Source organism: Balaenoptera physalus (genome assembly GCF_965194825.1).
Source record: "Balaenoptera physalus genome assembly, chromosome: 10".
Lineage (NCBI taxonomy): Eukaryota > Metazoa > Chordata > Mammalia > Artiodactyla > Balaenopteridae > Balaenoptera > Balaenoptera physalus.
This window is the reverse complement of record NC_138889.1, coordinates 104,382,104-104,408,758: the sequence shown is the minus strand read 5'-3', so window position 1 is coordinate 104,408,758 and position 26,655 is coordinate 104,382,104. Positions and strand designations below refer to the sequence as shown.

Sequence of the window (26,655 nt, the reverse complement as noted above, 5' to 3'; positions counted from 1 at the left end):
TCCATGCACCCACTCACCCGGCCGAGCCCACCCTACCCTAGTAGCCCAGGGCGCCCGCGCACCCGGTGCCGCCGCCCCGCGAGCCGGGCCCCGCACCCAGGAGCCTCCACAGGAACCGTTATCTTGCCCGCGGCGCCCCCTGTCAGCTACAGGCGTGAGTCGGAGAGTGGGGTCCGGCGGCGACCCCCGCAAAGAGCCCGCGAGGGGGCGCGCGTCCCCGCGCTCAGCCGGCCTGCCACGACCCTCCTGCAGCGCCCGCCCGCGCGGGGCCGGCGGGAAGGCGGGGACTGGGTCCCCGCGCCACGCGGCTCGACCAATAGAAGCGCGCGCAGCGGGGCTCGGCGCCGACCACCTCGGTTGCTGAAAACCCGACGCGCAGGCGGCGAGCTCTAGGCGGGCGCCAGCGAACCGGTTCCCAGAGCACCGAGGCCGGTGCGCGCTACCCCGCGGGTCCCGTGCGCGCGCCTGACCTCCCTTGCCCAGTCGGTGCGCGGCATCGCCCGGCCCCGATGGCCCCCGAGACCCCGGCCCAGGGGCCTACCCCCCGCTACTTCACCTGGGACGAGGTGGCGCAGCGCTCGGGACGCGACAAAGAGCGGTGGCTCGTGATTGACCGGAAGGTGTACAACATCAGCGAGTTCACCCGCCAGCACCCCGGGGGCTCCCGGGTCATCAGCCACTACGCGGGGCAGGACGCCACGGTGAGCGCTGCCAGACCAGGGAACGGGAGGAGGCGGGGCCGGGCGGTCGGAGCCTGGGGCTCAGCGCGCGAGACAAGAGATTTGGCACTCAGGGCCGAACACTCTAATTCGGGGAGAAGCCGGGAGGCGCAGGAGCGTACCGGTTGCCAGGTGATTGGGTGTGCTGCGAAAACAGGATGCAAGGGCAGGAGAGAGGCTGCGAAAAGTGGAGTCTGGGGAGTAGGGAGGGAGGGAGGCCGGCAATGTGCACGCACAAACAAAGGGCCGCGCCATCGGTCCGTGCGCTCCGTCTGCTGCCAGGAGTCTGCGGTCCCCAGGCGTGGGCAGTCCCCGGAGCAGGGGTAGGAGGGAGGACAGCGGGGATGTGGAACCCCCGGACGGCGGCACTGCTGAGACCGAGGGAGGAGGGGTCAGTGGCAGGGAGAGGGATCAAGTCTTGACCTGTCTGGGTGGCTGGGATGGAAGCGCAGACGCGTCTGGACCGAGCCTGCCGGACTAGACTGGCGAGCGTGAGCAGGGCAGAGAACGAGGGAACCACACTCGGGGATTTTCCTGAGGGGGGAAGCCACCTAGTGCCCGCTGCCTTAGGAACCCCTGCACAGGGTGAAGACCGGAGGGTGGGGAAGGGGCAGCACCGGCCAGAGAGGGCTAGCGCCTGCTCGTGCACAAAAGAGTGGGAGCAGCGTGCTGAAGGTGGGGGTGCGGGGGGGGCTGCATCAGCATACACTTAGCGAGGGCCCTGGAACAGTCCTGGAATCCTGTGGGAAGGTCACGCAGCCTCAGGCCAGCAGCGGTTTGCAGTCCTGGGCTGTAGGCCCGGTGCTGGGTCGCATCCCTCCTCCCTCAGGCCTCACTGCGGGCCAGCGCGCGTCCCAGCCCCAATTCTGTTGCTTCCCTCTCTAGACAACGTGCTCTCGGAACTAAAGCACCTAGCACTTCCCTTCTGGGTTTGAGAGCTGGGGGACCACTCCTTGGGACCCAAAGGTTGGAGCGTTCGCTTTGCCGTGTCCCCTCCCCCTATATCCCTACCCCATCCTTCGCCAAGCGGCGTGACCCCTTCCATTGTCCCCAGCTTTCTCCCTGCCATCTCGGAGCGCGCCTCGGGCCACTAGGGTTCCCGTGATGTGGCGGTGCAGCCTAACGCGGTAAGGACCCGCCCCTCCCTCCGACGCGGCTGGCCTAGGAGTCCAGGCCTGAGCCTGTGCTCGTCTCCGGAGTAACCACTGGGGAGCTCAGGCAGTGGCCGAAAGCGAAGGTGTGGACTGGCGCATGCGTAGACGGAGCAGGCTTCCTGCAGTGTGATTTAGGGCCGGGGCCGGCCGCAGCGGAGACCGCGATTGGTCCGGATGTGTGGTGCCACCGGCCGCCGGCTCCGCCCCGGCTCCCTCCGCCTCCAAGCTTGTGGCTTTGGGCCTGGGGCTGTCTGACCTTCAGGACATTAATCTCGTTAATCTAGTCACTGAGGACCCCACCTTGCGTAACCAAAATTAGTGCCCTAGGGCAGGGGGTGTTCAGAGTGGGAAGGGAAATATGGAACCCCCAACCAGAACAGCAGCGGAGGGAAGGGGGAGAAATGCAAAAGTCCTCCAGTTGGACACAGGGAGTCTTCCTCAGCACATTTCATGAGACACCTAGAGGAAAGGCCAGCCCAGGCAGGTCTTTCTGTCGTCGCCCTACCCGTGCTTCCTATTCCTTGGCGTGGTACCTACCCTTCTTCCTAGAACACAGTCGTTGGGTGATCCTGAGCTGTGGACACCAGGGACAGGTCTGAGCACTCTCAAAGGGCAGCTGCCTGGAGGGGGTGGGGTCTTTGAACTTGGGTACAGCCTCCTTGCTGGATCAGGAGGATGGTCTTTGGTGTGAGCCCTCCACAAGTCTTGGGGGGCCGGGCTGACTTGCTCACTGTTCTGCCTTCTCCCCAAACTTGCAGGATCCCTTTGTGGCGTTCCACATCAACAAAGGCCTTGTGAGGAAGTATATGAACTCTCTGCTGATTGGAGAACTGTCTCCGGAGCAGCCCAGCTTTGAGCCCACTAAGAATGTGAGACCCCGTTTGCTGTTTGGAGATCCTGTGGTTGTTGAGGGGCAGAGGGTAGAAGGAAGGCCTAGATATGATCACAGGTGACCACAATCAGTAGTTCTTGGGAATCTCGAGATCCTTGCTTCTCCTGCATAGTCACTGGGTTGCAGGGCTTTGGAACCTGTGGTTCTCACAAGGCCACCACCACCATCCCCATCCTCAACATGAGACCTATCGACCGAGCACTTCTTCTGTGCCAAGCATAACATCATATCAGCCACACACAGTTACAGATGAGAAAACTGAGTCTCAGAGAGGTTAAGCAACTCGGCCAAGGATCACGCCATTACTAAGTGGCAGAGCGGTGGCTTGAATGAATTCTGTTTAACTCCAAAGACCACATGCTCTTAGACTTGATCCCACAGCACCTCCTGTCATCCTTCCTCAGCATTGTGGTACCTTTACCTAGGACCGTGGGCTTCCCTCAGCTACCTTGGTGGGACGGCCTTGAGCTTAAGAGGGTCCTTGGCTCCAGTGCTGGGTTGCATCTGGGGAGAATAACACCCTTTCCATCTCCACTCTTCTACAGAAAGAGCTGACTGAGGAGTTCCGGGAGCTGCAGGCCACGGTGGAGCGGATGGGGCTCATGAAGGCGAACCCTGTCTTCTTCCTGCTGCACCTGCTGCACATCCTGCTGCTGGATGCCGCTGCCTGGCTCACTCTTTGGCTCTGTGGGACGTCCTTCCTGCCCCTCCTCCTCTGTGCAGTGCTGCTCAGCACAGTTCAGGTGAGAGCCCTGGGCTTGTCAAGAACACAGCCAGCTCAGCTTCCACGAGGAAAGTTCTTTGTACCCCTCAGGAGGCCGAGGAGCCCTGTGACCAGGGCAGAGCTGAGGACATGCGGGAGAGTTGGTGCAGAAAGAGCACACGTTCCGTTGTGTGTGGCTTTCATCTGCTCGTCTTCACCACGTGTGCACCTTCATTTCTCCCACTGCCTCTCCAGCTGCTTCTCCCAGGGCTCCCTTCTTCCCGTGGCGTTTCTCCTCTTAAACTTCATGTTCAGGTTCTGTCACAGTCCAGCTGTGCCAGGAACCAAGATTCTGGTTTCTCAGCTGGGGCCCTAATACTTGGCTGTCAGAACCCATTAGTTAAGCCTTCTACTTGCCTGAGTTTGTCACTCTGTCCTGTTCCGTAGTTTGGATGTTCAGTCCAGTGGAAGTCACAGAACTCCAGAGCTGGGGACACTGAAGAACAGGGAAGGGGTAGTGATTTGCCCTAGCTCTCGTGTGAGTCAGTGGCGGAGCCAGAAGCAGGACCCAGGCTTCCTGACTCCTTTCCTGATGTGCTCAGTTAGGCCAGCACAGGCCTAGGTAGATGAAGGAAGAGGGAGAGGCCGAGTCAGTTGAGACAGATGTGGGGCTGGTGGGCTGCTCTCAGCGCTAGCCTTTCTCACCCAGGCCCAGGCTGGCTGGCTGCAGCATGACTTTGGACACCTGTCCGTCTTCAGCACCTCTACATGGAACCACCTGCTACATCATTTCGTGATTGGCCACCTGAAGGTCAATGGGATGGGGAGGGGCTCTCTGAAACTCCAGTCGACGGTGGGCTGCCTGGGGGAGGGGGGGCACCAGGCTTCCATACTCATGCCCCGCTTTTCTGTAGGGGGCCCCTGCCAGTTGGTGGAACCACCTGCACTTCCAGCACCATGCCAAGCCCAACTGCTTCCGCAAAGACCCGGACATCAACATGCACCCCTTCTTCTTTGCCTTGGGGAAGATCCTCTCGGTGGAGGTGAGCAGAGGTATCGGTGAAGGTCTCGGAGAATGGGAACCAGGCAGCACACAGGGCTTGCGGGGAAGTGCTCACAGTGCTGTCAGTGTGGGCCAGACATTGGGGCCGGGCTGGCTGGCTGTTTGGAAGTTGTGGGACGCCACAGGCAGTAAGCAGGCTGCCCAGGACACTCACCTGTCCTCCCTCATGAGTTCAAGTCAGCAAATAGCTGTTGCAGAAAGGTACCCCACGCTGCTAAGGACCCAAAGGATGACCAGATTGCTGTGCAACCCTGTCGGCCTCGAAGGTGATGGATGGCCCTTCTTGCAGGTGCTTTTTAGACACTCCCACCCCAGGCAGTCAGCCCCCTGCACTTTGTAATCCTCTCTCTTACACAACGACTACACTGGCTTACTCTTCTCTGATGCCCATTATCTAGAATATTCATTCACTGAGTAATTCTTCCCACCCGCTTGATCCTAGCCTGACTTTCAGGGTGGTCAGCACTGGGTTTTTGTTTTTTTTTTTTATTTTATTTTTGGTTGCGTTGGGTTTTTCATTGCTGCACACGGGCTTTCTCTAGTTGCCGCGAGCGGGGGCTACTCTTCGTTGCGGTGAGCGGGCTTCTCATTGCGGTGGCTTCTCTTGTGTGGAGCAGGGGCTCTCGGTGCGCAGGCTTCAGTAGTTGTGGCATGCAGGCTCGATAGTTGTGGCTTACGGGCTCTAGAGCGCAGGCTCAGCAGTTGTGGTGCACGAGCTTAGTTGCTCCGCGGCATGTGGGATCTTCCCGGACCAGGGCTCGAACCCTTGTCCCCTGCATTGGCAGGCGGATTCTCAACCACTGCGCCACCAGGGAAGCCCCAGCACTGGGTTTGAGTTGTCATCTGAGGGTGTGAGCAACCATTATAATGTAGCTGCTAAAGCCTGGGGGTGGGTGGAGATCTGGTGAGCCTTTAGTGAGCGTAAAGCGATGGACGGCTGAGAGTGGCCAGTGGAATTCTTTAAAAAGTTAATTTAAAACCCTTTGACCCAAAACATTAAAAAATAATAATAAAATAAAACCTTTTGTCCCAAGGCTCTAGACTATAGTTGGAGTTCTGCCAGGTCCCCCTCCCCCACTTCATGACACATTATAACATTTCAACACGCCAGGAATTAAACTGTTGTTAAATACACTTCAGTTCCAGGCATGAGTTCAAGATGGCCTGGCTCTCCTCTCTTCTCTGGCCATGAGGAGACCTCTGGGGGAAGGCTCTGGCAGCACTGGCTGTCCTAGCACCAGGAGCCCCTAGCTTGAGGCTTGTGTTTCCGCTGGCCACAAGGTCCTAATTTTCCCACTTCCTAAATAGGGACTTACTTGGTTTGCTCCATGCCCAACAGTGTGCGAATGACAAACCAGCCTTGACCTCCCGTGGCTCCGGTGGCTCCTTAGAGGGTGTGGATTATTTACTGGGCAGAGCATGAGGCTCTGGTAGCACCTCTGGTGTCACTAGAATATTTTTTAAAAAAGATGGGAGTCTTAAGTGGAAGAGAATCTTCTCACACCACTGCTTCTGTTGCTTCTTGGTACTAAGGTTTTTAGGAAACTCCTATCTGCAGACACTAAAAATAGAGAATGCTCTGGGAAAAAAATAACTTTTTTTTTTTTTGCCTAGTTATGAGGCTGAGGTTAGGCTGTTAGGAAATGCGTGGGCTACAGGCTGCCTGGCGCTTGGTTCAGCCTCACTGGGTCCAGTTTGACTGAGCACTGATCCCTGGGCTGACCCAGTAGCATCCGCCCCAGTGCCTCCCAACTCTCCTGGACAACAAGGAAGTGCAGGGGACACTTTACCCGAAATACAACCTTTCTGGCCTCCAAGAGTTGAAACACAGGGGGGCAGTTATCAGGGTTGTAATGGCCATTACAATCCTAATTTGATTGCCATTCGAAGAGGCAGCCAGCGGACAGGGCTCCCTTCCCTAAGAGTCCCAAAATAAGGAGGCCAGGGTTCTGCCCATGCACCCCACCAAACAAGACAGATGCTCCTCTTCCGGCTTCCCCCATACCTCAGTTAATGTTGCTCGGGATGGGGTGAACTTCACCCCCACCTCCAGGTCATCAGCAAGGCTTGCTGCCTCCAGAACATATCCCAATCCATCGACTTCTCCTTCTCCCCTGCCTCCCATCCCCGGGGCTGGTCCGTCTCAGGTCTGGATCATTGTTCCAGCCTCCTCACTGGTCTCCCTTCAACTCTACCTGCCCTCTACAGTTCATTCCCCCACCTCTAGCCAGAGTGAGCCTTTAAAGCGCAAAGCAGATAGTGCCACCTGCTGAAAGCCATCCAGGGCTTCCCATCCCCACTGGAATTAAATCTATACTCCTTACTGTGGCCTTCCCAGGGCTAAGGCTCAACATGATGCGGCCGTCCCTAGTTTTCTGGCTTTATCAACTATTCTCCCCTGTTATATTCCCAGCCACACTGGCCTTCTTTCTGCCCCTTGAACATCCCAAACCTCTGTTCCCTCTGCTTTAAATGCTCTTCCCCCAAATGTCTGCATTGCTGGCTCCTTCTCACCATTTAGGTCTCAGTTCTGATGTCAGGGCCCCAGGAGGCTATATATATAGGACTACCCTAGCCAAAACGCTGCCTACCTCACTTTGTCATATTTTCTTGTTTTTTATCTGTAATTACCTTGAGCTCTGTCTACAAGTTTATCACCAGCTTCCTCTCCTCAGGTGATAAGCTCCATGAGGGTAGGAATTTTGTGTTATTTATCTCTGTATCCTCACACCTAGAACAGTGCTGGGCACATTGATGCTCAATAAATTGTTGCATGAATCACTTAATGGAGAAAGAAGGCTTCGTTTAGCAGAAGTGCCTGACACAGGATAAGGTATCAGTAAATGTTCTGTCAAAACAGTAGATGGACTCATGAAAGAAGGGTGAGCTGGCATTCTGCTCTGGGGTAGAGTTCCTCCTGTGCCCTGTGGTCATCTGGTCGCCAGAACCAACCAGGACACGAGCAACAGAAGGAGCCATGACTCGAACACGAGCGCAGAGCTTCGCTGTCATGGTTTTGAGAGCTCCCGCTAGGGGACCCGGACCGACTGGCTAGCCTGGCAGCCCCAGCCTGTCTCTACGGCCACTCAGCTTACAAAATCACCACCAGCCGCTGGGGAAAACCTTGCCAGAACCTTCAGATTGCCAAGCTGATTTTGGTAATCTTTCCACAAATATTTGCCGAACTGTGCTTAGCTTTCAAGGGATTTTATAAAGCTCATGTTGACATTTGAAGAGACCAAAAGATTTGGAGAAGGTCAGGGGCTGGATGTAGAGGGGATCCTGGCCCTTATAAGGGTAAAAATTGTTGTCTGTGGAGACCTTGGTGTCAAAAAAGCACCAGATGGAGAAAGGAAGGGGAGGTGGAGGGGCCTGGAAACCTGACAGGGGCGTCTCGGGGTGAACACGAGGAGTACTGAGGACCTTTAGGCTCCGTTGTGCCCATGCCAAGTGTGGGTGTGGGCCACCGAGCTGCGGCCACGGTGTGGCGCGCTTGGCAAATCCAGCAGCCCGGGCTTCACGCGCCAGGAGCTGGAGGTAAGGCTGGGCTTGTTGGAGCCTTCCACAGCGCCAGCAAGCTGACGGCCCCCGCAGGAGGCCTTGGCTCCTGAGCAGGGAGAAGCCAGGGTCACAAGGGGAGGGGAATGGGTGACTGGCCTGTGGGTGCTGATGTGTGTTTGCTTTCCTTCACAGCTTGGGAAACAGAAGAAAAAGTACATGCCATACAACCACCAGCACAGATACTTTTTCCTGAGTGAGTGTCCTCGTCCAGCACCGGGGGCAGGGGGTGGGGTGCTGCCTCGGCAGGGGCTGCTGAAAGGATGTGAGGAGCAAATGCCCCTCCCGGGACTACGGTACTTGAAGTGAAGGCTGGAGGAAGTTCTCCACCTGGAACAGGGTGCCCCCTGCAAGGGGGCAGTCTACCTTCTCAAGGGGCAAAGTCAAGAGTTAGGCTGATGTTTGGTCAAAGGTCACTCGTGTTGGGGGCAAACTAGTTCCTCCAGCCTCACCCTGGCTTCCACAAGGGAACTGAATGGTGGGGGGCCATCCCGACTAAGCCTGAAACCTCACTTTAAATCTTGTCAAACAGGCCAGGGCCAAGGTGACGCAGTGGGACACAGTCTAACACCCAGAAGGACAAAGGTAGATAGACTAGCAATGGGAGGATTGGACCTGAAGAGGGAGCTGAGGAGAAAACATTGCTGTGGTCGTCTTAAGCTCTTTCTGAAGACTGCTGTGTATATTCCCTGCTTTAAAAATCTCCATAATGCCTAAAATTTTTTAAAGCCTTTTAAAAATTCAAATTTTTAAAGGAAAGGAGGGGATGAGTCCATCGATCCCATTTTCGTTCAAAGGAATTTATCTTAACTGCCTGTTACTCCATCCCTATGGAGAAAGGGGGAAGGGATAGAAGGGTGGAGCAGAAACGTCCAGAAAAAAGGTTAGAATTCATGGCACGTCAGGATAGAAGAGCCATGTGTGGGCATTGTAATGCCGGGCTCACAGGTGACAACAGGGCCCTGCAGAGAAGGGACACAGAAGGAAACCGACGAGCACATAGGACAGGACCCACTTCAACTCCCAGTTCTGAGAGAAGCTCCTCCGCCCCTCTCCACAGCCGACCTCCAGGCTGCTTCAGGTCGGGTGGCACACGCTTGTCTCCCTAGTCCAGGGGAGAGAGCTTTCAGCCTGTGAAGGATGGGCAGGGTCCCCCCAACTCAACACGCACCCTTTCCTGCTCCTGTCCCTTCATCTGCGTGGTGGAGCAGCCAGGAGCACAGGGCAGATGATTGCAGGGACAGGCGCAGGGCCAGGAGGAAGGCCCCTGGTAGGGGCAGGGCTGCGGGCGGCGCAACTCCGGGAGGATGAGCAGTACCTTTTCAAAGGCACGGGAGCAGAGCAAGTTCCGTGCATGGAGCTTGTCTCCCCAGCCATCCTTTTCCATGGAAGAGAATGCCACGTTCCCCCCACCTCACCCTCTCAGCATCCACTGGGAGATTCTGCTTTCTTCAGACTTGCATTCATGCCCACCTTCAGCGCCTGTCGGTTCCAGTGGATTGAGGACTGCCGAGGCGGCTGGAGGGGCAACAGGAGGAGATGGCAGAGGGGCAGCCCTGTGCTGGAGGCCATCTGTCCAGCACCAACTGGCCCTTTAGTGACCCTTCAGTGCTGCTCACACCTCCCCCATCGTGTCCATTTCCTCCTCAGTTGGGCCCCCGGCCTTGCTGCCTCTCTACTTCCAGTGGTATATTTTCTATTTTGTCATTCAGAGGAAGAAGTGGGTGGTAAGTATCCATGGCCCCCAAATCCCACATCCTTTGTCTCCAGTACCCTGAGGGATGGGAAGGGGGTTCTCCAGGGGAGGTCCCACTGAGATTTATTCCAGACCTAATTTAGAGCAAAGTGACAGAACCAGGTATAGACCCTTCCTTATCTCTAGGTGAGATGATTTGGGCTCAGCAGGCAACCTGACTCCTGCCCTATTTAATTCAGCGAGTTATCTCCTGAGGTTACTGTGCTCGGCATAAAGCAGGGGCCAGGCTGGGGAGGGGGAAGATGAAAAAGAGACGGCACCTTCAGTCAGGAAACTTCTGATGAAACAGGATGTGGTTGACACCAGACAAGAGGTACAGGCAGGAGGTTTGGGGATTTCGAAAGGGGCCTGACTGCATCCGGCTGGATGGGAGGCATCAGAAAAGACCTCGCGAAGTCACTTACCTAGCTGGCCTTGGAGGACAGGCGGAGGCGGGGGAGTCGGGATGGACTTTGAGCAGAGAAGCTGGGAATTAAGGGGCGAATCTGGGCACTGGACATGTGGTGGACTCGGGTGTCAGGGGAGGAGGGTGGTGCAGAAAACTGATCAGCGATTTGATCAGGGCACTGGCACAGACTGAGCCACGATCCTGGAAGACTCACTTGGCAGCGTAGAAGTGAGTGAAGGGGTGAAGGATGGAGACGGGTTGGGAGGAAGTGGAGGCAGGGAGACCTGGCACCTGTGAAGGAAACAGGCAAGGCGGGCTGGGGGCGCCACTAGGAACGGAGCGGAGCTAGATGGTGCCGGACGGGCAGCTGAGAGAGGCTGCCGTGAGCACTCCAGTCTGAGGACCGGGGAGGATGGCTGCTCCACGCAGAGGAACAAGTGCCGTGAGAGGAGAGGTGCTTTGTGCCGCCACAGGGCTCTGCCTCTCGCTGCAGGACTTGGCCTGGATGATCAGCTTCTACGTCCGCATCTTCCTCACTTATGTGCCGCTGCTGGGACTGAAAGGCTTCCTGGGCCTCTTCTTCATGGTCAGGTAGTACTTGATGGGGGAGGAGGGAGCGGCGCAGAGAAGCAGATGTGTGGGAGTAACCAGTCTGGTCTGGGGGCGTTGGTTGGGGAAGGTGGCGGGGTTGGAGCAGCTTCTGAGCGAGAGTCAGAACTCTGGGCTCTGCTTGTACTGGTTTTGTCTGGGTGCCGTGTCCACCAGGTTCCTGGAAAGCAACTGGTTTGTGTGGGTGACACAGATGAACCACATCCCCATGCACATTGATTACGACAGGAACGTGGACTGGGTCTCCACCCAGGTGAGGGACAGTCACTTGGAAGACCTGGGCGCAACTAATAAGAAGGGTGGATGGGCACAGACCCAGGGTAGGGGGTGGGCGGTGGTAACAACAGACGCTCCCAAACCTTGCCTCGTTAGCTTGAAGCTTCTCTCCTGCCACCACGTGGAGAAGGGAGTGACCAGGGACAGGCCAGCTTTGCCTGGAGAAGGCTGGGCTGGCCTTTCCATCTGGTACCCAGAGCCATGCTCCCCCGACCTTCTCCTCCAGCTCCAGGCAACATGCAATGTCCATAAGTCGGCCTTCAATGACTGGTTCAGTGGCCACCTCAACTTCCAGATTGAGCACCAGTGAGTAGGGAGGCCTGGGAAGCAGGGACCTGGGGAGGGTCCACGTAGGAGGGGGATGGGGGGCCAGAGGAGCTGGAGCCACTGACTGTCCCCTGTTCTCCGTGAAGTCTTTTCCCCACGATGCCTCGACACAGTTACCACAGAGTGGCTCCCCTGGTGCAGTCCCTGTGTGCCAAGCATGGCATAGAGTACCAGTCCAAGCCCCTGTTCTCAGCCTTTGCCGACATTGTCCAGTGAGTATCTGAGCCTGGGAAGAGGGCTGGGAGGGCCGGAAGAGGGCAGGGCAGTGGGGTCAGTGGTGAAGTATGGGGTGGGAGCCACAGGAAGGTGTCCCCAGGTCGTCTGGAATGGAGGTCACCAAGGCCAGGTGCTCTGTTGGTCTTGTGGCCAGTTTGGGCCTTTGCTCTCAGTGCCATGGCCCAAGCCCTTTCTCAGAAGCAAAGGGGAGGCGAGTGCTCACGTCAAGGGGGCCTTACCTCTGGAAGGGCCTCACTGCTGCACTTCTGGCGGGTATGGCTTTGGGGCTCCTCTCCACTCTGTCTCCCTCACCACCTGCTCCCATCTTGTCCCCTCAGCTCACTGAGAGAGTCCGGGCAGCTCTGGCTAGATGCCTATCTCCACCAGTAAGAGCAGCCTCCCATCTGGAAGAAGAGCCTTGGAGCCAAAGCAGAGGGGGGCTTGGGGACAATGCCACTACAATCCTAACACTCAGAGGGGGTGGGTTTGAGGAGATAAAGGCTCTGACTCAAACCCCTCCCCTTTATCTTCTAGGCACAGATCTAAGACCCAAAGAGGGGTGCGCAAGCCCCCTGGAAGGAGGGGTGGAGCTGTTGGGACAGGGATGTGAAAGTTTTGTTTCATTTTTTGTTTAGCAGATGCAAGTGGTTGGTGGCCAAAGAGGGAGTCAGGAGGGTGTTAGAATAGGGAGGGTCTACCAAGCCCAGAAATCAGGAAGAGATTTAGCACTAAAATTCCACCCAGGGGACTTCCCTGGCGGTCCAGTGGTTAAAACTCTGTGCTTGCAATGCAGGGGGCGTGGGTTCAATCCCTGGTTGGGGAACGAAGACCCCACATGCCGCGTGGTGTGGCCAAAAAAAAAAAAAATTCCATCCAGGAAAGGGAGGAGCTCATCCCACTGGTCCACTTCTCAGTGCCTTCTCCACTCTTGCTTGCAAACCTCAGAGGTTCGCAGGCTGGAGGAGGACAGAGCAGCTGAACCTTCTGGGCAAGATTTAGAAAGGAAGCATTAGCACCTGAGGCCTGGCAGCTTGGCTCACTCTAGGGCTAGGTGTGACCCATGTCTGCCTCAGGCTCCTGGAGAAGCAATTTTTCCACTTTTAGAAGCAGGGAGGGCAAAGGCCAGGGCTTTGGTGTTGGAGGCATCTGGCCCTGAAGGATGCTGGCACTACAGGATTTGGTCCCACATTCCATCCAGGGTACCAAAGGAGCATAAGGTCCCAGGGCTTGCCAAAACAGCCAGCAGAGAGTCGCTGGCCATTAAAAATCCTTCCAGCTTTTGATTCACCTCTTTTGACCACCACCCAAGGGAGCGAATGACCACCACCCAAGGGAGAGAACACTCCTAGGATGGGGAGTCTACTTCTTGCTCCATAAGCAGGTGGGCAGACGGGGCACTTAGTCTTCTCCTCCATAGGAACAAACGGGCTCCCAGTGGTTTCCCTTTGCTTCCCGACCTGTAATTCCAAATTTAATAAAGTAGCAGTTAGTGAGCACAAAGTGACCAAGCTGGGAGAGGGTGAATTACCAGTCATGACGAAAACGCAGGGTTCAGTCATAAAGAATATAAGGGCCGTACGAGATTTTCCATAACCTAAATTATGTTACAGCATTACTTTTGAGCAGGAGCAGTGGGTTAAGTGTAATGACTTCATAGTTCCAACCGGAAATAGGAAGGGAAAAACACAGACGTTTGTGATCATCATGGCTGCCCTTCAGCATCCTTACTCTGGCAATTCTGTTCAAGTACCTTTCTCTGCTGGAGACCAGGTAGGAATTAAGGAGAATCTCTTAAAGGTGTATCAGTCTAATACTGAAATACAATTTTTTTAATCTCCTGTTTTTTTAAAAGATAGAAACAGTTTAACCCATCTCTAGAGAGTGAACACAGGACTGTGCCCCATGGGTTACCAACATTCACACCCTCTCCCCTTCCCACACCCACAGCCTTGCAGGTGAGGTGAGGGGATCATTCACCTGTCCCAACAGCATCTACTCGAAGCATATTGAGCATTTTGGACACTGGAAAGAAAGTACCTTAAACTACAAGGAAAAAGCAGAGACCTGGGAGAATTCATATTTAGTTTAGGAAAGGAATGGCAAGGAGATGAGAATGGTAATCAGGGAGATGAAGGTCCTAAGGCATGTTGGGGTGGGATTAGAGGCACCACCTAATGGAAAGGCTGTTGTGGTTACTTAGAGGTTGGTCAAAACAAAGACAGACTTAACCACACACACGCACACACGGCAGAACAGGTTACAGAAGATTTTAGATCTTTTCCATTTGGGCAGAACCTGGCTTAAAACAGTCTGGGTAGAACAATTAGGAGCAGAATTGGAGAGTTCTACTTTCATTGGCTCCTTCATTCCAGAATAGGTGCTGAACCCAGCCTATCAAGCCATCTGGCTTTGGGCCCAGGCTGCCCAATCTGAGCAAAGCTAGTGAAACTTACTGAGCCAAGTCCGAGCCCTCAAAGCACCTCAACCACTGTGGCCTTCTCTCCTTAGCCTGGACCACTGTGGTCTCACATGGCCACAAAGGGACAGGCTAGTGACAAAAAGCTCAGACGTTGCAAGGTAACATGAGTGATCGCAAATCCAAACGACACGAGAAAACAGGATTAGAGAGGATAAGTTGCCTCTGGTCATAGATGTGGCAGAACTAACATTTGAACTCACTTTTTAAAAACTCCAACTTATATGCTTATCTTTGTTACTTCCATCTTCCTACCACTTTGCCGGAGGCATTTTAATTAGACCCAATATCAGCATCCTTTTTGTGTGTGCCAATTTTGTTACCACATGCCAGTGGAGTAAAAACAGAAATAAAGGTAATTTTGACCAAACGAAGGCTGTTACAATCCATGATGCTCTCCTGCATCTGTTGACAGGAGTCCCTGTACCTCTGCTACAAGTTACTCTCCACCTCTGGCTCTCACTTCTTTCCGAATATGAGTCCCCATACTGAGTCCCCCTTGTTGAAGTCCCTTGGGGCAGAGGGAGGATCATCAGGCTGCTGTGGAAACACCAAGGCACAGGTGGGCTGTGGCAAGGAGAAGAAAGGCCAGCCCATTCCCATGATACCCACGTGTTCCAATGCTAGACTGTGTGTGCTAGTGAATTCTAGTGTTTAGTGGACTGCTTCCTTCTACCATGAGGCGATGCCCTCACCCTTTTAAACTCTGATAGTCTGTGTAGGTAGTCTCCATAAGTTTCCTTTTTGCCTAAATCTCTGTAAGGCATAACACCTCAGAGCTGGACTGCAAAGCAATGCCCTTTTAACCACTGCCCTACTAGAACAGCTCTCCTCTCCAAGCGAGAATATTAGAATGTGCCAGGGCTTCCCTGGTGGCACAATGGTTAAGAATCCACCTGCCAATGCAGGGGACACGGGTTCGAGCCCTGGTCTGGGAAGATCCCACATGCCGCAGAGCAACTAATACGCCACAACTACTGAGCCTGTGCTCTAGAGCCTGCGAGCCACAACTACTGAGCCCGCGTGCCTAGAGCACATGCTCTGCAACAAGAGAAGCCACCGCAGTGAGAAGCCTGCGCACCACAACGAAGAGTAGCCCCCAGTCGCCACAACTAGAGAAAGCCCGCGCAGCTACTTAGACCCAGTGCAGCCAAAAATAAATATAAATAAAAATAAATTTATTTTTAAAAAAAGTGCTAAATAGAATTTGCAGGATTGATTTTCCCTGCAGTGGTTAATAAACTGGAAAAGACCAGGTAACTCAACTTCAAAAACAAAAGGAAAACAAACCACACTACCTGCTACCACAGGGGACAGGCCCTTAACTAGAGCTACTGCGCTGAGGTGGTAACACCTAAGTCTGCCCACCTCTGGTCCCCATCACCATTACTGCAGGCTTAGAATCAAATTACCTGGATGAGAAAATGGAACTCAGGGAAATTCCCTGGCGGTCCAGTGGTTAGGACTCCACACTTCCACTGCAGGGGGCACAGGTCTGAGCTCTGGTCGGGGAATGAAGATCTCGCATACTGCGTGGTGCAGCCAAAAAAAAAAAACGGAGCTCAAATAAGTTGTGTGGCTTGCTTCAATCTGGAAAATTGGTTTCATTTGTCAACTGCTAGAGACAGAGCAGTGAAGAGATAACTAAGATCAAGAGTTTGAAAACTACTAGTCTTTAGTCTTCTACCTGCTTAATCTGTTGAAATATTGTCAACTTAAATTTCAGACCACTTAAGCGTCCTTGGTTAACTTTAAATGGCAGTAAGTGATAGGAATGCTACAAAATTAGAAACTCAAACAGGACAGCCCCCATCAAGTTTTATTAGGATTATAAAAATTTCAGTACAAAAACATTCCACCTCTATGAAATACAGTAACCTGAAGTTGACATCACAAAGGGAACAAGAAAGTGATTTTTTTTTTTTTTTTTTTTTAAAGAAAGTGATTTTTGAATGGCAGCTTTCACGATTTACAAACTGGTAAAGTAAATGCTTGGATGCTATGAAGTAGTTGATCTAAATTGTGAGGATTTCTCAAAGGAGCTCCTCTATCTCACACAGTAGGTGGAAAACTAGAAATTCGTTCAATTTATTAAAACTCCTTTCCCAGCAAGATAAACTAGGCATCATCCTCTAAATGGCTGAAGTGCTGCCAAAGCTGCTTTGGCCATTCTATGGAGCACGGTGCCATCTTGTGGCCACTCTCAAACCACCCATTACTACAGTGCAATTCCAGCACGTTAACTTGGAGTGAAAAGAACATTTTATACTGCCTGAAACCTGGGGCACTTGAGATGTCTTCAAATGTTCTCAAAGAACAGGACATTCTGGTTACTTTTATAATTTTATTGACTCTTTTCTCCTCATATCTTTCACAACAAAAAACCCAGCATCTTATCCCAAAGTTTCAACTCAACTGCCTCAGAGGCCATGTGAAGCACCACCACTTTATGCCTCTGAATAACCACTGTAAAAACTAGAGTTATGTACATAGCAAGTTCAAGTTTCTGCCCACCTCAGGACACACAGCTGGTAATCAAGCCCTTGTTGCCAACTCCAGGGACTCTGCCTATCTTATTTCTCGGCAGCTCTTCCCATCTGTTTAAGACTGCATCTTCCTGATGGCTACCCTTCAGGGTGGGTCACGGCTGAGCCAAAGAGAAGCACAGTCTAGTCCCACGGTCACCTCCCACCAGCCACCAGTTGGCCAGGCAGGAAATCATTTCCAGTCTTTTGTCTCCACCATTTATCTCCCTCTTTCTTCCTCAAAACTTGCTGCTATCACTTTCACTAACAATGGATTCAGTGTCCATTATATTGCCTGAGAGGTGGCTTGAGCCTGACATACTTTCCTGAGCTAAAAAAGAAGAAAACAACAAACCTCTGTGGCCTTCCTGCCATGAGATCAAGTAACAAAGGGAAAAGCACTACTGAGCAGGGTGGTGCTAGGGAAGCAATGCAAGCCCCTCCCCACCCCCACGGAGGTCTCTCCAGCGCCAGCTCTTGCGGGTACAACACGGCAGACATTCTGGGGTCAAGGAGGTATAATGAAGGGAAACCCGTTTATTTTCCCCTTTTGAACTTCCCTGCTGCCCCAGTCTTTGCCCTCTTCTTAGCGGACCCCTTGGGTTCTGGCTCCTTGCGCTTAGCTGAAGAGAGGGAGCCAGTCACCTTGAAGAAATCATCCAGGCGGCCCTGGGTGCTGCCCTGGCGGCTCTTGCTCAGCCTCCTGACCCCGCTGCGGATTCGCTCCTCGGAGAACTGCTTTTCACCACACATGAACTTGACGAGCTCTTCTTCATTTGGCTCGCTCCACTTCAGCTCCACAGATTCCGGGTCCAGCACCTCGGGCTCCAGGAAGAGCTGCTGGGCCTCCTTGTGGAGCCAATTTTCTGGCACAGGGTACTTGTTGGGGTCGAGCCGACGCACGATCTCCTCGATGCTCTTGTGCTTCTGGATGAGGTCCACGGCCCGCTTGGGCCCAATGCCCCGAATGGTCTCACAGTAGTCGCTGCCCAGCAGGATGCACAGATCCACAAACTGCTCCTGGCTCAGGCCCAGCTCTTGCAGAATCCGGCTCAGGTGGAACTCCTGGATGGGCAGCTTCTTGGCCTCGCTAGCGGTCAGGTGCCGCATGAGCACAGGGCTGCCAAAGGTCAGGCAATCCATGTCCTCGGTGGCCGCGGCATAGACTCTGCCGGCCTTCACCAGGGCGGCACAGCTGGCCTCAGCCTCGCTGGGCGCATCGAGGTATGGGATGCCCATGAGGCTCAGGAGATGCTTGCACTCATCATTGTGCTGCTTGGTGACCTTCACCAGCCGCTTCGTAAACTTCTCCACCTCCCCTTCGGCCCCAGCAGCCTGGGCCTGCTGCAGCTGCTTCTCCGCCTCAGCCCGCCGCTCGCTGCGTTTGGCCAGCTCCCCTGACTTGAGCTGTGGCGGCTTGCCGTCAAAGACGTACACGGGCTTGATGCCGTTCTCCATCATGCGGATGGTGCGGTAGAACATGCCCATCAGGTGGCTGGTGGTCTCACCCTCCTCATTCTGCAGCACATCCCCCCCTTGGCGAACAGCTATTAGGAACTGATAAATGCTCATGGAGGCATCGATAGCCACCTTGCGGCCAAAGTAGCTCTTGATGTCATTCTCCCGGATGGCACTGGGGGCCACGTCGGCAATCAGTTTGGCCAGTCCTTGAATTCCCATAGCAATACAGAGAGACAGCTAAAAGAGAAAGGCAGGTAAGACAAGGAGGAACTTAAAGGATGCAAAAGGAGGAAGGGTTACCAGGGGTGCTACCTCACCAACTTCACGCCCTCGGCTAAACGTATCTAGCACAACAAAACGACACCAAGTCAGCACCTCGGAAGATGAGAAGAACAAGACAAGGCTCCCATCGTCAAGAAACGTACAGTCCGGTAAGGAAGTCCACTCAATTAATACTAAGGCCTCCTGAGAGTTAACTGAGATAACAGACAAAAAACCCCCGACAAACGGTGCTCTGTAAACGTTCTCCCTGCAGAACCCACTCGATCCTTTGGTTCGTGCCTCAAGCTGCCTGCTTTGCTAGAACGTGGACCGAGGGGACAACGCCTCGTCAGCCGGGCATCCTCCCGCTGCGTCCGACAAACGCAGGCAGGAAAGGGATGTGAACGAGTGCAGCTCAAAAAAATGTCTCTCCTCCAGGAGCTTAGTCACAATACACAACGACCTCATGAGCTGGGAATTATCTTCTTTCTACAAATGATGAAAGAGGCTCGGAAGTTAAGCGACTGGCCCGGGGCTCATAGCGGAAAAAGTGGCGGGCTCGCCTGACTGCGAATCCCGCGCTCGCTCCGCCCCGCCCGCGGCAGCCGCCGGCCTTCCCCAGCACCCGATGCAAAACGGCCCGCCGCTCTCGGAGACGCTTCCGGAGGGTCTCACCTGGCCTCTGGGGCGCTCCGGCGTGGCCCAGGACAGATCTCAGCCCAACTCCCTCCTCAGCGCCGCCGCCTCCTAGGCACTAGCCGCTGATACCGTCTCACTCCGCCGCCTTCCAAAGCCCGCGCTCCCGTCACGTGACCTGCCGCGGCGCACAGCCTCCTGGGAAGTGTAGTACAGGCCCCGGCCCTCTCGGCCAGCTTCTCTCACGACAAACAGTCCCGCCAGGGTGAACGGACTCGCTCAGCGAGCCGACCCTACCCTTCTCTACCGCTGGCTCCCACTGCACCACGGTCGCCCCGCAGGCCCCAGATCCTGCCACACCCGAAACCACACGACTACAAATCCCACAATGCCACCTGGGCAGCTGCACTTCCTCTTCCGGCTGAACAGCGCGCCTGCTCCTGCCGACGTGTTCTTCCGGTGGCTGAGCGGCGGTTTACCCTGTGCCTGGCAAAATGGTGAGAGGGTTGAGGGGAGTTCCGGATGGGACTTTGGGGACCCCTCGGGGCCCGTCCCGCGCCCTGTTTTTCTCGCAGAAGCCTCAGATGTCCGAGGTGCAGAGGGCTGGAGGCTCCTGGATCCTTCGGCTTGGGCTGAGGGGCGGGGAAGGGAAGCCCCTTGCCATGGAGTCCTTAGGCTGAGGTTTTGATCGCATTGGGTTTCTGATCTAACGATTTATAAGGATGAGGAGCATGGGGAGCATTTCTAATACCTTCGAGCTTTTATCTCTGTTACTTGTGATCAATCTGTTACCTCTATCTGGAAAGTTTTTCCCGCCTGCCGAACTCGTACTCATACTACACGGTCCCGGGCAAAAGTCACCTTCTTGATGAAGTACTAACAACTGTCTCGGGCACTTGTCCTCTTTCTCCTGGGAGCCTCGCAACCTATGTACAGACCTCTTGCCACGTGTCGTGGACTTGTTATTTGCCACGCCTCCTAGTGACCACCATCTGACGTGCCTCTAGCCCTGGGATGATGTCTATTCATCTTTGTATTTCCAGTGCCAAACACGGGGCCAGCAATTGGAGGCTCAATCAATGGCAGCGATTGTCTTTATCATTTTTAGGGGGGCATAAATGTTTACTGAATTGAATTCCAGTGTCTCTGAGAACAATGAGGTCAATTTACTTCTCTAGAGTTGTTATGTTCTGGATTTTAGAAGCGTTGGCTGGTGGGTGACAATGGAAGTTAACATTTGTACAGAACTTTACGTTTACAGCCCTCTTTCACAAGCATTATCTCATAATCTTCCCTATAACCTTGGGAGGGGAACAAACACCTATTGAGCAACTACTCTATGCCAGGCAGTGAGTTAGATGCTATTGCGTTTGTCGCCTTTCTTAAATCATACATCAGCCTTGTGAGAGAGTTATTATTATAATCACTTTGTTATTATAATCACTTTGTTTATTTACTTACTTTTATTTAATTTATTTTATTTTTGGCTGCCTTGGGTCTTCATTGCTGCACTTGGGCTTTCTCTAGTTGCAGCAAGTGGGGGCTACTCTTCGTTGCGGTGCCTGAGTTTCTCATTGCGGTGGCTTCTCTTGTTGCAGAGCCTGGGCTTTAGGCACGCGTGTTTCAGTAGTTGTGGCTCACGAGCTCTAGAGCGCAGGCTCAGTAGTTGTGGCGCACGGGCTTAGTTGCTCCACGGCACATGGGGTCTTCCCGGACCAGGGCTCGAAGCCGTGTCCCCTGCATTGGCAGGCGGATTCTTAACCACTGCGCCACGAGTGAAGCCCCAGAATTTTAACTTATGTCTTTTGCCTGTAGGTCCTGAGATTCCTTAATTGTGTAGTGGGAAGAATACAAGATTAGGAGTTGAGATCTGGGTACCAGTCCAGAGTCTGTCTTTCAGCAGGGATTCTGAGCTGGAAGTCTACAGACATGGGTCCATAAAGCTCCTAAAATTATAAGCAAACTTTTTCTTGTATGCGGTTTGTCCCAGGCAAAGAGTCCATACCTTTCATCACGTTTTTTTCATGGTGGCCGGTGGCCTCAGAAAATGTTAAGGACCATTGATCTGTAGCTAATCAGTCACCTTCTGTGCCTCAGCCTCTGACTCTCAGCTGCCCTTCTTGTCTCATATTGAAAAGACGAAGTGCCGCCTTAGTTTAAGATGTAATTGTTGTCATTCCCAAACGGAATCATTTGACAGTGGTTCTGAAGGATTTCCACATTTCCCAAGCTGAAATAAGCTTCTAGCAGTCACAGCAGCACGAGGCTCCGTGATAACCCCATAGTCCCCCCAGATTGAGGTCATGGGATTCTTTGATGGCTCTGACCTCACACCTTCCATTAGGAGCTTGAGGCCATGAGCAGATACACCAGTCCAGTGAACCCGGCTGTCTTCCCGCATCTGACCGTGGTGCTGTTGGCCATTGGCATGTTCTTCACCGCCTGGTTCTTCGTGTATCCTTTCACTGAGCAGCCAGTGGGCCAGAATTAGTGAGGTGGGAAACTGAGGGAGGAACCATGCTGGGTACATGCACCCTGCCAGTTTTGTTCCGGTGTGGCGATGGGGGATGGTAAGGAGGTTGAGGGAAGTCTGTTGACGTCCAAAGTCAGGTTGTGGCCTTATTTTCCAGGTTCAGGTGAGCTCAATTCGCTCTTCCATATTCCAGGACGGTGAGCAGAGGGCCTGGCTGCACTGGAGGCTGGGTATGGGGACCTGAAGTTGAGAAAGTGGTGTCAGGAGTGGTGCGCTCAGGTGTCAGGAGGTACGAGGGCCAGTCCCAGCTCTGCCGCTCATTAGCTGTGTGACCTAACCCCTCTGGGCTTCATTTTCTTCATGGGTGGTGGAAGGGTGGTAGGAGCACCAGAGTCTAGGTCACCTCTTGGGCCCCTCTGCCCGGAGCCAGACCAGCCATCCCTTTGCTTCTCCTTAATTGCCCTGCCAGTTATGAGGTCACCTCCACCAAATACACTCGGGATATCTACAAAGAGCTCCTCATCTCTTTGGTGGCTTCACTCTTCATGGGCTTTGGAGTGCTCTTCCTGCTGCTCTGGGTCGGCATCTACGTATGAGCTCCCAAGGGTAAGAGCAGTGACGGGGTGGGACACTGGAGAGGCCTCCCCACGCCCACATCAGCGGGGTCCTTGGGCCTGCATGACCCCTCGGTTAATGGAGTGAGACTCAGCAGAATGGTTAGGGACACCACACACGTGCCCCTTTCCCTGTCCCCTAATGGGGATTTGAGCCAAGTGGGACCACCTTTGTCAGTTCTGAGGTCTCCACACTGTCCAAGGCCTCGACCTGGCTCTGGGATATACTACGTAGGGCTGTGGGCACAGGCTTCCCGTGGTTGCACATCTGCGTTCTTACCCGTCATACACAATGATTGGAGAGCCGCTGGGGAGTGACCCAGCAAGGGGCCAGGATCCTGGACTTGCTGCCAGGAGTAGCATTTTAGTTAGTTTCAACGTTTTCAGTCATTGAAATAAATTTTGACTAACTGACTGAAAAAAAATACCCACAACCTTGCTGCAGATAATCCACCAAACAGGTCACTTAGAGTCAATTGGCTCTGGTGGCCCTGCTTCAAAGGACTGTGCCCATCAGCCCTTGCCCCAGGAGCATAGGGGTTTGGGGAGAAAAGCTGATGGAAAGAAGGGTCACTGCTCTCATTTTGATACCCCTCTTTTTCAGGTACCAGCCAGGCGGCTTCACTGAATCCCTGCTTTTGTAAATTAGTTTTTTTTATTATGCCGGAAGTGTCCCACCTGCTGCTCACAATAAAGGCAGATGTGTGACAGCCCTGCCTGGTGCCCGTCCTGGGGGTGGGAGTGGTGCAGGTGCTGGGACCCACGACTTCCCCAGTCCCACGCCTTCCCATTTCTCCTGCCTTTCAGGTGGTTCCTGCTGCTGGGAAGCCCTGCCCTCTGCCTATGAGAGGGATATGGAGAGTGTCTTATCCTTAGAATTGAGGGCTCACCTGTGGATAGGAAGGGGCTGGGCCTGCCCTCCACCGTGGCTTCTAGTGTAAAATTCTGTAGGAACCCGTACCAGTCAAGTCTGCCCTGGGCCAGTCCCCTCCTCTGAGTGGTGCCGGGGACCCTCGAAAGGCTCAGCTTTTCCCTAAGGTGGCTACTTTTAACGCAGGCAGGGCAGCAGTAGGTCCATGGGGTGTGGCTAGGGGAAGGGGCTGCTGCATCCTGTTCCCAAGCCGGGCCTGAAGCTGCGAGGGATAATGGGGTACGAAGCATCCATCGGGCTCAGGGGCCCCAGTTGGTCCCAGGCCCACAGGCGACCCCATCTCCCACCAGAACAATCTCAAGAAGACGGGGAGGCAAGCTCAGATACAAAGCAGTATTTATACATTTATTTATATACGTATATTTACTTCAGAAAAGAACAGTTCAGGGGACAGGAAGCAAGCAGGCCTGGGGCTGCTTCCCTCTGCCCACTCCAGAGTCAGAGTTGGTACGCGATAAATATGAGTCAAAGCTCAGGGGCAGGAAGGGGGAGTTAAGTGGGAGGGAAGGGGCGCGCTATGCACACGCAGGCTTTCCCGGGGCTGGAACGTGGGCAGGGGCACTTGTGCACTGAGAGGCGCTGTGTACAGCTTGAAGCGTGGGGGAGATCGGCCCAGTGGCTACAGGAGTAAATGCTGTGGGGAGAGAGGAAGGGAGGGGAGATGCAAAGGGGAGAGAGGAAGGGAGGGGTAGGGGGTGGAGCCGAGACACCCACTCACCGGCACCCGCCAGGCAGCTGTCAGCCTCCAGCAGGTGGCCCACTGGCCTTCCCTGAAGCCCCTTTCCCTCACTGGGCTTAAGGCAACTTTAGTCCAAGGTTGACCACCCGCCCCCCCCTTGGCCCCAAACAGCACTGAGGACCCCCTCCCCAGGCATGGAAACAGCCAGCTGCCAACCAGGTTGGGGCGATGCTGTGTCCAGATGGCTCCAGGGGGCAGTGGAGGGCCACCTTCCAGTTAAGTACAGGGGGGCCGCGGTCCAAGAACTTGTGCCCCCACTGAGGAAGCCCCAGAATCCTATTAGAAGGGGCAGGGCTCGGTAGTTTTATGGCATTTAGGGAGGGTTCCCCAGTGGGAGGAAGGAGAACAGAGCAGCGCTAAGTAGGCCTCGGCCGCCAGCATGGTGTGGGGAGCCATGTAATTCCTGTGTCGGAAGGAGGGGCCACACTGGGGAGGGGGCTGGGAGGCGAGGTAGCCTTGCTACCCCCATTCCCCCTGTGTTTCCCTATCCCGAGGAGAAGTGCTTTGACATCCCTAGCAGAAGGGGGCCCGCGGTTCCTAGGCTTCTTCAAGATTCAGGTCTCCCACAGAAAGGCCTCCCACTCAAAGCTGAGAATGAGAGGTAGATGGGGCAAGGCCTGGCTCCCAAAGAGGTGGCAGAATATCACAGGGCAAGGACGGCATTTTCGTCCCCATTTCTGAACCCATGGCAGACACGGCGAAATGATTTCCACTCTCCTTCCATGAGCCTGGATGTGGCCTCAGAAAGCTCCAGATACCCACTAAGAAAGGTTAACATTGGTACTTGAGATAAGACTTCTTCTGTAACCCAAGCCCACCACTCTGTTCCTGGGAGGAGTGGGCAGAACTGGGACTACTGCCGAGCACGGGGCCCCCAGCCTGGCTGTCCAAGCCCAGCACAGGAGCCCTTTAATCTGGGGAGGTGAGGCCACCAGCAGACAAGAGTGGAGGGAAAAGCCACTCCTGGTGGTAGGGAGTGGGATGGGTGTCTCAAGGCTCCCTGGGACGGATCAGAGCCAGGGCCCTGCCTTTCAAGTGTCCCCCCAGGGCTCTGGCCTACTCCGGGCTTTCCATCTCCATCCTTCCACTCCTGCCCTGGTTTAAGTGCATTTTAGTAATTATTTCATTAATAACAGCAAAAGCTATTTGCATCCACCCACCAGACAAGACCGGCCTGCTGCCTTGCAGGGATTCCTGCTCCTCTGCTCAGAGACCTCTGTGAGCTCTGGAAGCTCCCAGGGGCCCAGGCCGTGGGGCCGCAACGCCATCTGGGGGCTCACAGGGAACTTCCTTCCCTTCGGGATACTCCAGGTTCAAGGGTCCAAGGCTTACCTGGCCCACAGGCTCCCCTGGTTCAGCCAGGCACTAAGTGTACACAAGGCACGAGGTCAGCCCATCCAGGGCTGGCTTCAGCTGCCCTGGGAGCTCTTGGAGCCAAGCTCTCCCAGGGAGAAGAGGAGACCTCCTGGGCCGTGCTTAAAGCTTAGAAGTCCAAGTCTAGTAACAGTCAGACCCTAAGAAGTCCACCACCTAGCCCTCCCCAGGGAGCAGCTTCAAGGGTAAGGGCTGTCCGCCCTCCACTGACTCGTGGGTCCAGCCAAGTCTCTGAGGGCTCGAGCCAAGCCCCCGCCGGTCTCAAAGGCGGATGGGTCTTCTCTCCAAAAGAGGGGTGGCTCCCAGTCGCAGAACGGGAGGCAGGAAGGGGGGGCTCTGGGCCGAGTCACGGGCTTCCCCCGCCTCTGGGGCGCTGCCGCCCGCCAGCCCTCCATCGGCCGTATCCGGACACATGTGAATCGGGCCGGCCTGGGCCCGCAGGTCTCCCTCCAGTGCCCTCCGTGGTCTGGGGGCGCCGCCAGCAGGACTAGCGGCTCCAGTGTGAGGACTTCCAGTGTCACCAGGCGCGGGGAGGGTCGAGCCGCCTCACCTCCTCCGCGGAGGTGCCAGCGGCAGGCTCCAGTGTAACACCATGGCATCCAGTGTGGAGGGGGCGCCCGGGGACCCCCGGGCCCTGCTGTGGCGCTGCCTCCGAGGGCAGCTCAGTCACACAGGCGGTAGAAGTGGAAGTAGTAGTCTGCGGCCGGCCAGACCGGGGCCTCCAAGCTGCAGTTGGCCTGACCCTGGGGGGAAGGGCAGTGGGAACCAGTGAGATGGCTCCAGGGGTGGGGGCCAGAGGCGCTCCCCCCGCTGACGTCGCCTGACACTGCCCCGTGTCCCGCCATGTGATCTTCAGTGCCCCCCCCTTCCCCCAAGCCCCACCCTGAACCTCTGGGGGCAGACAGGGTGCCAGTGCTCACCAGCAGTGCCACCCGGAAGTGGTAGGTGAATCTGCGGAAGGACAGGATGGTTACCGGCCACTGGTGGGAGGTGCCCTGGGGAGAGGGGGGAGGGGGGGAGAGGGGTCAGGACAGCTGCGCAGCCCCCCACCCCCTGCCCCATCCCAACCGGCATCCCTCGCCATGGCCGTCGCAGCCCTGGCTCTGTGGCACGGTTTACAAAGCGGAGAAGCAGAGACGTGAAGAGAGATTGGAGGGGGCACTTTCTACTTCGGGGAGCAACATCACCCACCGTCTGTGTGTACTGCGTGCCAGGCACCCGGCGGCCCGCAGCCGCTGGTCTCTCACTGCCTTCCCTCTCACCACTGTGCTCCGGGCACATCCAAGAAGTTCACTCACCCTATCCGCACTGCAACCCACTGAGGCGGTGCCGCTTACAGATGAGGACACTGCTGAGTTACCTGCCTGAACTCCACCGAAGCTGGGCAGAGCTGGGATTCAAGCCCTCCCCGCCCAGGGCCTCTTCAAGGCTCTCACCCACTCCATCCTCTACTCAAGCTACTTTCTGCACCTCTTTTCTCCCTGGCTAGAGAGTGCATTCTTGG

At 55.0% G+C, this 26,655-nt stretch overlaps 4 protein-coding genes across 14 annotated transcripts in view; 2 read left to right on the top strand and 2 right to left on the bottom strand.

The window, feature by feature from the left end:
• Positions 1 to 316: 316 nt before the first annotated feature.
• Positions 317 to 14,507, top strand: FADS1 (fatty acid desaturase 1). The gene is made up of 12 exons (XM_082477931.1): positions 317 to 701; positions 2,632 to 2,742; positions 3,311 to 3,508; positions 4,178 to 4,279; positions 4,383 to 4,511; positions 8,225 to 8,285; positions 9,740 to 9,816; positions 10,727 to 10,824; positions 10,999 to 11,095; positions 11,345 to 11,424; positions 11,532 to 11,657; positions 12,000 to 14,507. Exons 1-12 carry the CDS (start codon positions 510 to 512, stop codon positions 12,049 to 12,051), a joined length of 1,323 nt encoding a protein of 440 aa, XP_082334057.1. The 5' UTR covers positions 317 to 509; the 3' UTR covers positions 12,052 to 14,507.
• A 1,415-nt stretch (positions 14,508 to 15,922) lies between these two features.
• FEN1 (flap structure-specific endonuclease 1) lies at positions 15,923 to 19,273 on the bottom strand. The gene is made up of 2 exons (XM_082477933.1): positions 19,060 to 19,273; positions 15,923 to 18,360 (listed from the first exon to the last, which is right to left on the bottom strand). The coding sequence occupies exon 2, from the start codon at positions 18,340 to 18,342 to the stop codon at positions 17,200 to 17,202; it is 1,143 nt and encodes a 380-aa protein (XP_082334059.1). The 5' UTR covers positions 18,343 to 18,360; positions 19,060 to 19,273; the 3' UTR covers positions 15,923 to 17,199.
• A 156-nt stretch (positions 19,274 to 19,429) lies between these two features.
• Positions 19,430 to 22,817, top strand: TMEM258 (transmembrane protein 258). The gene is made up of 4 exons (XM_082477970.1): positions 19,430 to 19,517; positions 21,365 to 21,474; positions 21,963 to 22,099; positions 22,712 to 22,817. Exons 1-3 carry the CDS (start codon positions 19,515 to 19,517, stop codon positions 22,087 to 22,089), a joined length of 240 nt encoding a protein of 79 aa, XP_082334096.1. The 5' UTR covers positions 19,430 to 19,514; the 3' UTR covers positions 22,090 to 22,099; positions 22,712 to 22,817.
• Positions 22,818 to 25,682: 2,865 nt separating this feature from the next.
• MYRF (myelin regulatory factor) overlaps positions 25,683 to 26,655 on the bottom strand; it is a 30,979-nt gene continuing 30,006 nt past the window's right edge. For all 11 annotated transcript variants that reach the window (XM_082477871.1, XM_082477874.1, XM_082477875.1 and 8 more), the window contains 2 exons: positions 26,072 to 26,146; positions 25,683 to 25,894 (listed from right to left, as the gene is read on the bottom strand). In XM_082477871.1, coding sequence (XP_082333997.1) covers positions 25,814 to 25,894; positions 26,072 to 26,146 — 156 coding nt within the window. In that variant the 3' untranslated portion in view covers positions 25,683 to 25,813. The remainder of the gene's footprint in view (positions 25,895 to 26,071; positions 26,147 to 26,655) is intronic.